Consider the following 16,246-nt stretch of genomic DNA (forward strand, 5'->3'; position numbering starts at 1 on the left):
GTGGAAAACATTTTTACACAATTTAGCTGATGAGTCTTAAATGGCTGAACATAGTTTCATTGAACTAGCTAAGAACCAGCCCAATTAAGCCAATTTTAAATAATAATAAAAAAGGGTAGGCATTAAAATTGGACATTTCATTTATAAGATATGATGCCACTGACAGACATTCACATTAAATTTATAACAACCTATGTTTGAGTCGGCGGTTACAAAATGAGACTTTCACAGGACAGACTAGTATGATGAGCTGGTAATAGCCAGTTTTGAGTCTGAAGACCACAATAATAATGACAATAAAACTGAACCTAAATATGAATGTGTCATAGACTTTCTTGTGTGCAATGATTAATATCTTCAGACAGACTTTGTTCAAAGAGAGCTCTATTTACAAACTGTTGCTGTGGAAGAACCTGGAAACCATTTGAAATTCATCATTTGCATATTTTTTCTGCTAGACTTCCTGTTCAGAAATGATCAAACTCCTCACCCACCTTGCATAACAGCAAAAGCTAAAATGTAACAACAATTCTTTTTTTACAAGTATAAAAAACAATTTATCCAACTATTTCTGACTCAAATCAAGATTTGTTCCATCAGATTAGAAGCAAGAGTACTTGTAGGTTTTCGTCAATAGATGCGAAAATAGACTGCAGAGGAATACTCTCCTGATGAAATCTTTAAGAGATATTTTACACTCTTTCAGAAACTGAAGCAATTCTAATGTCTCAATGATTTATCAACTTTAGTTACTAACAAGTATCAAAGTTTTGTACAGACTAAATTATCATAATTTTGTACATGTGGATGTGTTATCAATATGGCATTCATCAATACTTCTGGCTTCAGAAATGATTCCACTGATCTTTTAAAAACAGACTTCAGTACATTGTATGCAAAATCAAACTTAAATTCTAAAAAGAACGGTTTGACATCATATGCCAACGAAATAAAAAAAAAAATGCAGTCTGTGTCACATTGAGTGCGGGACTTGACATTATGGTATGTAATATTATATACTTACGAGTTGAGCAATTTTCTAAACAGGCACTTGTGCGATTGTCACAGTTTATTTTAAGTGTGACACTGCAGTTAAGTCATAAAAGTGGTAAAAAGCTAAAATATTTAATGATGGTCAACAAAACATACCTGTTCGTATATTAGCACAGCACTTACCATATTTGCCCAAGTATAAGATGACACTGTATTTACCCAAGTATAAGATGACCCTGGATGTAAGATGACCCCACTTTCTTAAAAGCCTCCTCAAGAAAAATTTATTTAACATATTCTGACTAATCAAAATCACAAACTTTTACTGATGTAATGGATCTGTCTAAATAGTTAACATTACACCTATTCTAAATTTACACCATTTATTGCTTGTCTACATTTTGAGAATACAATGAGAATTAAAATAAACAAAAAAATTATTTACTTTAATTTGTATCTTCACAACTGGTTTTGTTTGCTTATTCTGTCATCTGTGGTATCACTACTCTTAATCATCATCATTATCCTAACAGGACAGCTGTGAAACATATACCTCCACTATCACAAATATTTGAGTGTTTCTTCTGAATATGTTGTGATTTCTGAGGTTGTGAGTACTGTGGGACTTTTTTTTTTTTTTAACACAAAGCTGATTTCGCTTCTATTTTCTTGTGAGAATAATGTCTCTTGCTTCCAGACATATTGTCTGCCTGCTGCTGTCCCATTGACTGTGTAGACCCAGCACCTGACACACCCCCAATTGTTCCTGTCATACTTCACAATGAACACTGAGAACATTGGTGCACAAAACATGTAAGCAAGCACTGGCCCCCATCTAGACTTTTTGTGTCTCCTGGAGACATGTATGCTATTTTTGAGTATTTATCCAACTCAAAGTCAGTTTGATTATGAATGCAAATGGGGTCAGGCAAACTACAGTTTAAATATGGTACACGTTTGTAAAAAGCCAAAGTACGTAGTATACATTCCCAAGGTCGGCTGCACAGTAGTTCTCAGCCAAACTGGGTAACTGTTCCCTCTCAAACTTTCCGTAGTGCTGTGCTTAAGTAAAACATGGGAGGCAATATCTTCTAGGTTGCAGGTCATATGATAAACAGCAGCTAACACATAAGTAAACGACTGCAATCACCATTCAGCCAAGTCTAGTAACATGTGTTCATACTGTCTCCACAATGGGTCTTTCTGCTACAATTTATTATCACAACAACAGCTGCAACAATCAGTTTAACATGATTTATTTAATTTGTTAGATGTTTCGTTCTGGATTAATTTTCCTTCTCATTCCATCTCAATGTCATCATCTTCTAAAGCTGATTAAAAGCCGGTAACGATATTCTCCAGTATTCTAATGCATGTACAGCAATCGAGTTTTTCATTTGCAATCCACCTGATAAATCATTAGTCTCTCATAACCAAATAAAATACTGATTTCAGTCAGAATCAAGTAATGGTTTTTAAAGGACAAGATTTTTAAGTTTGAATGGTACTTTTACTTTAAAAAGCAACATAAATGTATGTCAATGGTATCCGTATATGTATGAGGATCTTTACTGGAAACCTGTTTAAAAAAAAAAGTTTTTATGTTGACAGAATTTAATGTTATTTTCTCCTGTGTTTCACAAAACTGTCAATTTTTAAATGGAGCATTATATTATTTTAGCAGCTAGTTAATAGTTTCTTGTGCATCCCTTTCACTAGCCCTGCAATTCAAATGTAATGTGTCTGTTTGAGCGAGGTTGATACTGTATTGAGCACATTGGCGTATCGAGAAATCTTGAGTCTATTCAAATGCAAGTACTGTCAGATATGCCCTACCCTACAGGATTGTACAAAATAAATTTGTACAAAACCTCAATAGCCAAAGCTTCATCTGTAAGTATGAGACAATTGCTATATCAATCTATTGAACAATGTAAAAACATTGGCCTTGGGAGCAATAGTATAATGTGTGAATATAAGACAACCCCATAGTTTTCAAATGACAAATGTGGGGGAAAACACCGTCTCATAATCGGGTAAATGCGGTACCTCCAGAAGGTAAATTTCTCAGTACTGCGACAGGCATATAATAAAATAAGTACAAGATGTCATCCTATCCATTGGAACTATTGACTCCTTCCTTGAAAAGGAAACATGAAAGGTTGGGGAGGGTCAGAAAGGAGAGGCAGGCCACTCGGACCCTAGGGCCACAGGAACCCACCTTTTGCCACAAATACATACCTACAGACAATAATGAAGACTCCTAATGCCAGTCAGTACATTGGAGGCAGCTGCAAACAAGCAACACACACTAAAAATACTCAAGGCTCTGCTTTGTTTTTCCTCATGTGACAACTGCACAAGTGATTGTTTATCAAAGCAGAATCCACAGATACATCTGTAACAGCTCTTTCAGTCAATGAAATACTGAAATCCCCACAGAGTGCTTCACAATTCTGCAAGTCTTTTAGAATTTTCTGATATTTCCCAGACTTTTTCATGCAAAATTAATTTTCTTGAGAATTGCACAACTTCCAGAAAAACTGCCACCCTGTCTCCTCACTGTGCAGGAAGAGATTAATGTGAGAAATCCACACACTTGGCTGCAACTTCATGTTATCTATGAAACTGATACAGTCAAATTTTTGTTACCACTGAACTATGTTAACCACTGAATATGTTGTGCGAAAATTTAACATATCAAAATATGTTAGACAATGAACCACCTATTTGTAATTTGTACAGTGCGGATACTGTTGGCTGCAAGCTGATATGGATGTACTAATTCCGTACAAGAGAACATTGGAAGTGTTAGTAATTGAAGCAAGAATCATCTTCAATGATTCTCTCAAAACAATGTGTATTTTATTACGTAACAGTACATTAGCTTTTTTATGAACATTTAGTGGTAACAAAGATCTGTTCACAATGGATTCAGAACAATCTGATTGAAGTTCAAAGCAGGCTCATGACACCAGTGTAAGGAAAACAAAACTTGGATAAATTTGAGGAAACTGGAAAGTAATCATTAATCAACGGTTTGCATGTTCCCAGATGACTCAAAATCAACAACAGTGGTTCATTTCTGAATCCCTTCCACGAAAATAGTGGCAGGTTTCTTTGATTAAACTGTATATTTCACGATCATTACTTTAGAGAACAGTTAAAACCAAAATCCATAAACAATTTGTTTGTTGCAAGTTGCAAATTACATCACGAAATTCACCCAATTTGTCTCCTTATGAATTCTTTTTGTTCTCATATGTAAAACAAAACATGTGTAGACAGCAATTCTCATCATCTCAAGAAGCTGTTGAATATTTCCAAAACCATGTTTTTGAGGTGCCAACATCAAAACAGAAAAAAATGTTTTCAGGACTGGTTTGAACCCATGTCAAAGAGTAAACAATTTTAAAGGCCAAATTTTTGAAAAATAATAAAATCATCTGTACCAAAAAATGTTTTTCTTTAATTGTTTTCACAGAAACTTAAAAGGCAGCTCTCATATCTCCAGTGTTATGCATTTGTAAAGTTGTGTACTGCTGAATATGAACGAACTTTCTCTCCATCTTTTTATGTTGTTTTGTTCCTTTTTCCCTTAAACTGTAGTAGTACTGTTGTGTACACATAAGTCATCTAGCTACAAAAGACACATTCCGCTCTTTTTTTTTTTTTTTTTTTTTTCCCCCCCCTTACATAAAATTCTGATTTAAAATATTCGGTACCAGTATGTTTCCTTCACTAAATTAGTATATGTTTCATTTTAAGGTACTGCCTAAGAATGATATTTGGCAAAAAATTTCAATTTTGACTTATTTGCCGATCACCATTTTTAAAATATTAAGTTGAAAACTTGAAGTGCCTACAAGATATTCTGATTTTGATGATGCAGTCTGGAGGTAAAAGAAGGTTGCCAACTCTTGCTACACATGATCAGACATTAAAGCATTACTGACTTTTAATGAGACAATGAAAACCACTAAAGCACCAAAAATTTACTTTTGCAGGTAAGTAAAAGGAAAAAAGCACTTAGAGAATGAATCAAGCAAATAGTGGTTAGAACTTGAAAAGCGTTAAGTGCTCAAATGAGGCCTGATGCGAAACCAGAAGGGAAGAAATTACTGTATAATGACAAAGAGACATGGTAAGTGCCCGTGTGCTGCCTTTGGGAAGCATGAGCTGGAAAACAACAACGATATTAAAAGCCTTCTGACAACGTCAGTCTTAAAACCTAGCAAATGCACCACATAACTCATTCTTTATACATTTCTAAACATTTTTCATTATTATCTTTTCATCCATTCTGTCTGCTTCTAGTATGTTATACAGTAACAAACCTGGAACGTAAGTTGTTTCTGTGCTGATATCTTTGCTCACTAGAACGTGAGCTATCTCTAGTGCTGCCAGCTGACATCGTTCCCACTCCACTGTCAGAATGGTCTTGGGAAATATTCTGAAATAACAAGTTCAGATTTTCAGGTCCAAGTTTACACACAATGTGGTAACTTAAAATGATTTAACTGAAAAGTGGAAATAACGACAAGCTATTTTGCGGTTACTTGGATACCTTAAATTTCTATTCTGTCACATCTCTATTTTTCAAAGGGAACTTACAGAATCCAGTAATCCTCTATCTAGTTTCTTCATCTATTATCTCAGCAAAATAAAACATATATTAAATCAAAGTAGCTATGAGATTACAATATTACGTAGCTGTGCAGCAAAATACTTACTGCATCAGAGTTTTCTGACTTCTCACAAGGTGACCGTGCCTACTAGTTATCACCGATTTTGTCCAAATTTTTGGTACACGCAAGGTTGGTCAGAAATGAAAGTGAAAAAGTGAGAGCTCCAGGCGGCCATTCGTTTAGAAAAACTAGTATTTTTGGTATGGTCTGAGTGAGGCATGAGCCATTTGTGTTAGCGAAGTTTCTAAGCAGAGGTTGGCACATTGAGGTAAGTACACAATGGTATTACGAGAGCCATGGGGGCGAGCCCCTATTTGGAATATATATATATTTTTTATTTTCAATTTTTATGTTACTTATACTGCAAATCAACTGAAATAATGCTCAATATATTGTATTTATTAACACTTTCATCAAAGGCATGAAAAAAAAAGGCAAATGTAAACTTTGGATTGCAAATAAATTTCCAAGACAAGATTGCACTTACAGGATCCATGAGGACTCTGCAAATAACTTTCCAAGAAGGGACTGTAATTAAAGTGTCTGGTCAAAAAAGTAAGCCAAGAATTCTCATTCATCAACATCAATTAAAATACTCTTTTTACTGTCATGTACAATAAAATAGTCACTTCTGTATGTTCTGTTTTCAGGTTTGCAGTATCTGTCAACTTACAGCTGAATACTGGACCACTGAGGGGCAAAAGCAGTTACCGGGAAAGGACAGGATATGAACAAAGTGACCCTCTTGTTGCCAACAGTCTATGTGTGCCTATGTGAGGTTTGGCTCATTTGCACCAGGGATTCAAAAAGTAGTGGATGTGTACATGGCAAAATATAGTAATGCCATTACTTTGCCAAAATCTGGGAAACTTACAACAGCCTTACACAAAAATGTTTTGACTGGTGTGACAAAGCCCTACACACAGAGTAATAAATTTCTTCTGTTAACTGACTCATGGGGAGGACAAACAAATCCACAATTATATGATGAGATTTTTCAAGATTTAGAAGAATTGCCATTGTACAGTATTAAAATGATTCGCTCCAAATGAACTCTGCTAGTGCAACCCTACAAAGTCATTTTTATCACCCTGTAAAGAGTTTGATCAATAAGCTTCAATAAGAAATAATGCCCCAAGAAGACTGCATCAGCTATACTCACCAATATTTTGTGAAATGTGTTACGTGTGGTTTTCTAACAAACTATGTGATGAAACAGAATCTTAAATCAATGTAAACTAAGTTTGCTTTTCCTGAAAGCATTATAAAACTAACATGTAACTGCAACAATGTGGCATTTATAATGTGTATCAGATGCAGAGAAAATTACTGTTCCCCTGTTTTTACAATCAACAAGTGCATATCATCACCTGTAAAATAATAAAAGTAATTTTATATACAAAGTTCTCATGTACACTTTACAATCCCTTAATGGAAACTTATTTGCAATCCCAAACTATATTTTGCCTTTTCTTTTCATGCCGTTTATGAAAATGTTAATACATACAATATAGTGAGCATTATTTCAATTTATTTAGATAATAAGTAAGGCAAAACCTGAAAATTAGAAATAAATAAATAAATAACTGTTTCTGTATAGACTCGATCCCATGACCCTTGGATTGCTGTTCTCTAGTCTTCCTGCTGCACCAACTACTTCCTGCAAACAATGTTAACATAAATGGCTCTTGACTAACTCAATCTGCATCAAAAGTGCTGTTTTTTCTAAATGCTTGGCCATCTGGAGCTCCCACTCACTTTCATTTCTGGCCAAGCCATGCTGTTAACAAGTGACCTACTTTAAAGGTTCCTAAACATACACTTATCAGCCAGAACATCACAACCACCTACCTAATAGTCAGAATGGCCACCTTTGGCACGGATAACTGTGGCGATGCATTGTGGCAAGGAAGTAAGGAGGGCTTGGTAGGTTGCTGAAGGGAGTTGGCACCATATCCACACGCCCAAAACACCTAATTCCTGTACATTATAGGGGGGGGGGGATGATGATGAGCTCTGACATAACATTCAATCACATCCCAGACGTGTTCGACTGGGTTCAGATCCAGCACGTTGGGGGGCCAGCACATCAATTGGAACTCCCCACTGTGTTCCTTGAACCATTTCATCCACACACCTGGCCTTGTGACTTGGCACATTATCTTGTTGAAAAATAGCACTGCCATCGGAAAACATAATTGTCATGAAAGGGCGTACGTGGTCTGCAACTACTGTATGATATTCCTTGGCCATCATGGTACCTCGCACAAGCTCTAGTGGACCCATGGATGCCTACGTAAACGTTCCTCAGAGCATAATGGAGCTGCCACCAGCTTGTCTTCGTCCTGCAGTACAGGAGCTATTCCCCTGGAAGACGATGGATTCAAGTTCTCCCATTAGCATGATGAAGGTATCAGGATTCATCAGATCATGCAATGCTCCACTACTGTGCCAATGTCCAGCCAATGCTCACATGCCAATTTCAGTCGTTGTTGCCGATGTCGTGGTGTTAACACTGGCACATGCATGGTTCGTGGGCTGTTGAGACCCATCGTTAGCAGCGTTCAGTGCACTTTGTATTCAGATACACTTGTACTCTGCCCAGCATTAATGTCTGATGTTAGGTCCACCACAGTTCATCATTTGTCCTGTTTTGCCGGTGTGCTCAGCCTACGACACACAACATCTGTAATGAGGGGTGGCTGCCCAACCCCACAACGTCTGGATGCGATTTCACCTTGATTTCGCCATGTGTTGAAGACACTCACCACACCACTCCCTGAACACCTAACAGCTCATGCAGTTTCCAAAATGCTCACGAAGAGCCTATGGAGTCATCACAATCTGCCCTCGGTCAAACTCAGATAGATAGCGTGCCCTCCCCGTTCTACACACGGACGGCACACTCACTGATACAGCATGCACAATGCAGGTATCTGACTAGCAGTCATTCTTCGCCAGGTGTTGCTGCTATCGGGATTATATCAATAGTAGGTCAGTGGTCATAATGTTCTGCCTGATCAGAGTATATGGACAAACTAAAATTTTATATAAAGTTCTTTCTTAGCAATGCAATCAATCTGTGTTATTCAATCAATTATGCCAGAGACACATATCTACAAACTGACGAAAAAAGGAAGCAGCAGCCCACTTTGACCTACAAACCGTTAACTCAAAATGAGTATCAGTGGATCACTTACATCAAAGTGCCTAGCCAGAGAAACTTCCAAGCATTGTATGCACGATCACTTTAGGCACCTCTGGCAGCCTAAAGGCTACTCCCAAATGACATAGCTGCAGGCCACACTGCACAAAATAGCTGTTTTTTAAATTAACAGGTAGTCATAACAATACAGGATAATAGAAAATCCAAGAACAGTTGATTATGTCTGTTTCAGTGAGGTGTATGACATGCTGTCTGTCTTTGATTCCTGTGCAGCAACAACCACTAACACAAATATTCCTCCTATTTGCAACAAATTTTTACTATAAGGAAACATAATGGTAGTTATCCCACCGAAATTGCCATAATATGAACAACTGTCACAGCTGGAATAAAACTTACTTTTGTCTCAAGTAGCTAAAGAGAAACATACATACAAAAGCTGCTACAATCAATTTCTAAACACAAGGGTCTGTTATCCAACTAAAGCTGGTTGGTTCAAATATTAAATTAGAGGTAAGGGTAAGAGAGACACTGTAGGACAGTACAGAAACAAAATAAAAGAAGAAGTGTTATGCTTCAGTTTGTCCTACCATTAGCTATGACTTTCCAGTTACCCAGCAACATAACTTTTGAGGTTTTAAAATTTCATTTTTCTCTTATCTGAGTTTAACATGACATTACTTTTAATCCCTAAACAGTTTTATTCCCTCATACTAATTCTGATTCTTTATTGGATGAAGGAAGGTTTGAATTTGGAAACTAATTTATCTGTCAGCTTTTGTTTCTGATTGTGTCTGTCACCACTTGGTAAGCAGAATTTATTTATAGGGTGACAATTATTGAACTATATGAAAAGAAACCTAAATTAGTTATAAACTATGGCATGCACACACTTTATTCAACATTTATACATCACTAACAATATTCGGATTTAGGTTATGACACGTTCAATATGCCTGCCACAACTGGCGATGATGTGGCACTGACGAATAGCGAAATTCTGCGTGACCCACTGAAGTGTCGGAAGATCAATGCTGTCTATGACCTCCTGAATGGCTGTTTTCAGCTCAGCAATGGTTTTGGGGTTATTTCTGTAATATAGCCCACAAAAAGGAGTCCCATGCATTCGGATACAGAGAATATGGTGGCCAATCGAGACCCATGCCAGTGTCTCTGGGTACCCTATAGTCAGAATGCTGTCCCCAAAGTGCTCCTCCAGGACATCAAACACTTTCATATTTCAATGGGGTAGAGTTCTGTCTTGCATGAACCACATCTTGTTGAAATCAGGGGCACTTTGGACGATGGGAATGAAATCATCTTCCAAAACCATCATGTACCATTCGGTAGTCAACGTGTCATCAAGGAATATCACACTGATTATTCTGTGACTGGACACTGCACACCACACAGCCACACATTGAGGATGACTTCTCAATCATGAAATGCAGATTCTCAGTCACCCAAATGTGTCAGTTTTGCTTACTGAAAATCCATCCAAATGAAAGTGGGCTTCGTTGCTAAACCTAACCATATATGTGCATACTAATTCCCCTCAAGCCCCGCGGCCAACTGTGCAGTTTGAACATCCTAATGCAAACCATTCAGAAGTTATGATGGTTTTATTTCATATAGTTCAATAATTGTTATCCTGTATATAGCTAGTAGAGAACTCGCTTTCCATATCGTGGAATTACCTACAAATAACACAACTCTTGTATAAATTGTTGCGAATGTAACACCTAAAATGAGTTTTAATCATACAAGTTACAAATAATGAAGAGTAAAAAGTAATCACTCACCATATAATTGCAATGTTTAGCACTAAAGAGCGTTCAGTTTCTCAACTATACAAAGAAAATTAATGATACTTTTATTTTTTCAGTTATTTGTATTCCATTCAGAACTTTTCAATATCATATTAATTATACAGGTTATTATTATTGCAGCCAAACACTCCAGTCTCATTTATCACCTATACAGGGAACTTGTGAGTTACAACAGATGTTTCCCACTATCTCCAGAGAAGCTGAACAAAAGATGATTTTCCAACTTTATTGTTTCTGAACAATAATTTAATTTTTAAGTTGCAAAGAAGCTAATGAATTCTGTTGGTTGTACATTTATATATGTAATTAACTTAACATGTTCACATATAAAGATATATTAATCCATTATGCAATTGACATTTGGGAGAAAAATAAAATTTGAATTACGGGTCACAGACAAATGTTGGAACAACAAAGTGACAGAATTGCCGGCCAATATCTTCAGGATATGGAATTCCAGTACTGCTGACAGATACATTTAAAAGTAAAAAACTCATCTTAGTCTTCAGAATTATTAGTTTTTTTCACAGCAAGGAGAGATGGGCAAGTTGTGCAAGGATAGAAAGGAGAAGCACATCACTCAGAACCCAGAATGTGTTGAGGGCAATAGGTGCGTCATTACCACACTTAGATCTGAGTGACTTACTCATCCTTTCTAACCTTCCTCAACCTTTCACTTGTTTCTCTCTGAGGAAGAAACTAACAGTTCCAAAAGCTATGATTAGTTTTTTTCGCTTTTGAATAGTCCCCCATTCGGATCTCCAGGCGGGGACTACTCAGGAGGACGTCGTAATCAGGAGAAAGAAAACTGGCGTTCTACGGATCGGAGCGTGGAATGTCAGATCCCTTAATCGGGCAGGTAGGTTAGAAAATTTAAAAAGGGAAATGGATAGGTTAAAGTTAGATATAGTGGGAATTAGTGAAGTTCGGTGGCAGGAGGAACAAGACTTTTGGTCAGGTGGTTACAGGGTTATAAATACAAAATCAAATAGGGGTAATGCAGGAGTAGGTTTAATAATGAATAAAAAAGTAGGAGTGCGGGTTAGCTACTACAAACAGCATAGTGAACGCATTATTGTGGCCAAGATAGACACAAAGCCCATGCCTACTACAGTAGTACAAGTTTATATGCCAACTACCTCTGCAGATGATGAAGAAATAGATGAAATGTATGACGAGATAAAAGAAATTATTCAGGTAGTGAAGGGAGACGAAAATTTAATAGTCATGGGTGACTGGAATTCGTAAGTAGGAAAAGGGAGAGAAGGAAACATAGTAGGTGAATATGGATTGGGGGGAAGGAATGAAAGAGGAAGCTGCCTTGTAGAATTTTGCACAGAGCATAACTTAATCATAGCCAACACTTGGTTCAAGAATCATAAAAGAAGGTTGTATACCTGGAAGAATCCTGGAGATACTAAAAGGTATCAGATAGATTATATAATGGTAAGACAGAGATTTAGGAACCAGGTTTTAAATTGTAAGACATTTCCTGGGGCAGATGTGGATTCTGACCACAATCTATTGGTTATGAACTGCAGATTGAAACTGAAGAAACTGCAAAAAGGTGGGAATTTAAGGAGATGGGACCTGGATAAACTGAAAGAACCAGAGAGTGTACAGAGTTTCAGGGAGAGCATAAGGGAACAATTGACAGGAATGGGGGAAAGAAATACAGTAGAAGAAGAATGGGTAGCTCTGAGGGATGAAGTAGTGAAGGCAGCAGAGGATCAAGTAGGTAAAAAGACGAGGGCTAATAGAAATCCTTGGGTAACGGAAGAAATATTGAATTTAATTGATGAAAGGAGAAAATATAAAAATGCAGTAAATGAAGCAGGCAAAAAGGAATACAAACGTCACAAAAATGAGATCGACAGGAAGTGCAAAATGGCTAAGCAGGGATGGCTAGAGGACAAATGTAAGGATGTAGAGGCTTGTCTCACTAGGGGTAAGATAGATACTGCTACAGGAAAATTAAAGAGACCTTTGGAGAGAAGAAAACCACTTGTATGAATATCAAGAGCTCAGATGGCAACCCAGTTCTAAGCAAAGAAGGGAAGGCAGAAAGGTGGAAGGAGTATATAGAGGATTTATACAAGGGCGATGTACTTGAGGACAATATTATGGAAATGGAAGAGGATGTAGATGAAGACGAAATGGGAGATAAGATACTGCGTGAAGAGTTTGATAGAGCACTGAAAGACCTGAGTTGAAACAAGGCCCCGGGAGTAGACAACATTCCATTTGAACTACTGATGGCCTCGGGAGAGCCAGTCATGAAAAAACTCTACCATCTGGTGAGCACGATGTATGAGACAGGCGAAATACCCTCAGACTTCAAGAAGAATATAATAATTCCAATCCCAAAGAAAGCAGGTGTTGACAGATGTGAAAATTACCGAACTATCAGTTTAATAAGTCACAGCTGCAAAATACTAACGCGAATTCTTTACAGACGAATGGAAAAACTGTTAGAAGCCGACCTCGGGGAAGATCAGTTTGGATTCCGTAGAAATGTTGGAACACGTGAGGCAATACTGACCTTACGACTTATCTTAGAAGAAAGATTAAGGAAAGGCAAACCTACGTTTCTAGCATTTGTAGACTTAGAGAAAGCTTTTGACAATGTTAACTGGAATACTCTCTTTCAAATTCTGAAGGTGGCAGGGGTAAAATACAGGGAGCGAAAGGCTATTTACAGTTTGTACAGAAACCAGATGGCAGTTATAAGAGTCGAGGGGCATGAAAGGGAAGCAGTGGTTGGGAAAGGAGTAAGACAGGGTTGTAGCCTCTCCCCGATGTTATTCAATCTGTATATTGAGCAAGCAGTAAAGGAAACAAAAGAAAAATTCGGAGTAGGTATTAAAATTCATGGAGAAGAAGTAAAAACTTTGAGGTTCGCCGATGACATTGTAATTCTGTCAGAGACAGCAAAGGACTTGGAAGAGCAGTTGAACGGAATGGACAGTGTCTTGAAAGGAGGATATACGATGAACATCAACAAAAGCAAAACGAGGATAATGGAATGTAGTCAAATTAAGTCGGGTGATGCTGAGGGAATTAGATTAGGAAATGAGACACTTAAAGTAGTAAAGGAGCTTTGCTATTTAGGGAGTAAAATAACCGATGATGGTCGAAGTAGAGAGGATATAAAATGTAGACTGGCAGTGGCAAGGAAAGCGTTTCTCAAGAAGAGGAATTTGTTAACATCGAGTATAGATTTAAGTGTCAGGAAGTCGTTTCTGAAAGTATTTGTATGGAGTGTAGCCATGTATGGAAGTGAAACATGGACGATAAGTAGTTTGGACAAGAAGAGAATAGAAGCTTTTGAAATGTGGTGCTACAGAAGAATGCTGAAGATTAGATGGGTAGATCACGTAACTAATGAGGAGGTATTGAATAGGATTGGGGAGAAGAGAAGTTTGTGGCACAACTTGACTAGAAGAAGGGATCGGTTGGTAGGACATGTTTTGAGGCATCAAGGGATCACAAATTTAGCATTGGAGGGCAGTGTGGAGGGTAAAAATCGTAGAGGGAGACCAAGAGATGAATACACTAAGCAGATTCAGAAGGATGTAGGTTGCAGTAGATACTGGGAGATGAAGAAGCTTGCACAGGATAGAGTAGCATGGAGAGCTGCATCAAACCAGTCTCAGGACTGAAGACCACAACAACAACAACAACTATTGATGATACTGAAATTTCTTCTCCTGAAGGTAAGTACAGGAAAGCCATTGTTTCCTCTTTTTAATTTTACGATTTCTCGAATGAATTTTTCCTTTGATAAGAATGTTTACACAAACATTACAGTCCTGGCAACGGAGAAAATAATTAAATAAGAAATACTTGTAAAACAAATAATGAACTAATATAAAATTATATTATATAATGGTAAGTAAATCTTATTAACCTGTGGCAAAAATTTTGGTTTCTCTGTTTGTTTCATGAATGGATGATCCAGTACATCATGCAGAGATATTCTATCTTTAGGATTCTTCTTCAGCATAGAATCTATTATATTTCTTGCCTCTGCTGATATGTTAAATGGCATCTGAAATCAGAGATAGTTCAAAAGTTGTATAATAAATTCACGACACATGCCACTTAACTGAAATAGAGAAAATGATTTTGAAACATCAAAAGTGATGAAAGCAACCAATGACTTGTCACACATACATAGAACAATGAAGGGGTAGATGATTCAAAATTTTGTGAACAAGGACTGCAGTGGCCTGGACAAGGAAAATGGTGGTTAATTATACATCCCATCCAATCTTACACTGTTAAATGTAAACCATACACATTAAATGAAAATGAATAAGGCTCAATACAGATGACAAATTATTTACAGACAGTCAGAAAGAGCTTGTGGTGCCCATGGGCAGGTTTATGTAACACAATAACTCAAAATATTACTTACTGGTAAATAAAGTTATAAATCAACTAATTCAATATAAATAGTGCAAATGATACAGCCCACAATTAAGAATGTCACATATTAAAACAAGTGTTAAAACTTACAAGTTAGATTCATTTTTTGTACTGTAACTAACATTATGCTCTTTGTGATCACAAATTAATGATCATATTGTCAATAATGCCACACACCTACAATAAATCACTGAGCAGCCTTGGGGCACATTGTGGCAGGGCTAGCCAGTTAGTAATTAAATAAGGCACATAACCATCCTACATGAAAAACTTTATCAGTATTTGTTAAAAGACAGATCATGGACCATGTGAGCTGCAGCCTCACCCTAGAAAACACATTTGACAAATGACAGAGGCAAAATGTATGGAGGCTGGTGGGAATATGAATAGATATCAAGTCATTGGTAGAGTCATGGAAGGCAATAGAAGTCTGATAGCCAATGCAAGTGATAGATAAATTCCTAATGACACAGCAGTGAAGAGCACCTGATGATCAGTATAACAATGGTCAACTCAACAACCCTCATAACCATGACCCATATTCTTACAATCATACATTATTCCAGTAGATGTCACCCATGCCTATCAATGGTTCAACAATGAAAAAGCACCAAGCAACTGAAACAGCTGATGGACCCATGGACTGAAGGATATGGTGGGGTGGGGGAATATATGCCAAGGGCATAGTTGATTACTACCATAAAGTCAAATTAATCATGGCTTTACCTGTGTGTGTGTGTGTGTGTGTGTGTGTGTGTGTGTGTGTGTGTGTGTGTGTGTGTGCAGGTGCATGCGTAGTGTCAAATGTGAGATTGTATGGAATAATCACACATAGTAATTAAAAATAAAGATGTTAAGTTTTATTTAAAAATATGATTCAATCTTAGTTAATTAACAACATGGAAATAAATTAAAAAAAACAGTATGTTACTAGAGAGATAACAGGCATTGAATTTATGATTTGAATCCTATCATGCCACATGTTTAGCTACCAATTAAGTCATTAATGTGCTACTAATGTTTTATACATAACTTTGCTCAGAAATCTTCTGTTTTCAAAGGTAATTTTATCGAGTTTTTTTTGGGAAAGGTATCATATTGATAAAGAAAATTGATATCTGGGAGCCAACCTTCAAACC

General features: G+C 37.0%; 1 protein-coding gene across 1 annotated transcript in view; it reads right to left on the minus strand.

Annotated features, from left to right (window-relative positions):
- LOC126175561 (serine/threonine-protein kinase PLK4) overlaps positions 1 to 16,246 on the minus strand; it is a 237,778-nt gene that overhangs the window by 77,702 nt on the left and 143,830 nt on the right. Inside the window, exons 7-8 of the mRNA XM_049922415.1 lie at positions 14,587 to 14,727; positions 5,331 to 5,446 (exon numbers count right to left, since the gene is read on the minus strand). Of these exons, the coding sequence (XP_049778372.1) occupies positions 5,331 to 5,446; positions 14,587 to 14,727 (257 nt within the window). The remainder of the gene's footprint in view (positions 1 to 5,330; positions 5,447 to 14,586; positions 14,728 to 16,246) is intronic.

This window comes from Schistocerca cancellata, chromosome 3 (assembly GCF_023864275.1).
Source record: "Schistocerca cancellata isolate TAMUIC-IGC-003103 chromosome 3, iqSchCanc2.1, whole genome shotgun sequence".
NCBI lineage: Eukaryota > Metazoa > Arthropoda > Insecta > Orthoptera > Acrididae > Schistocerca > Schistocerca cancellata.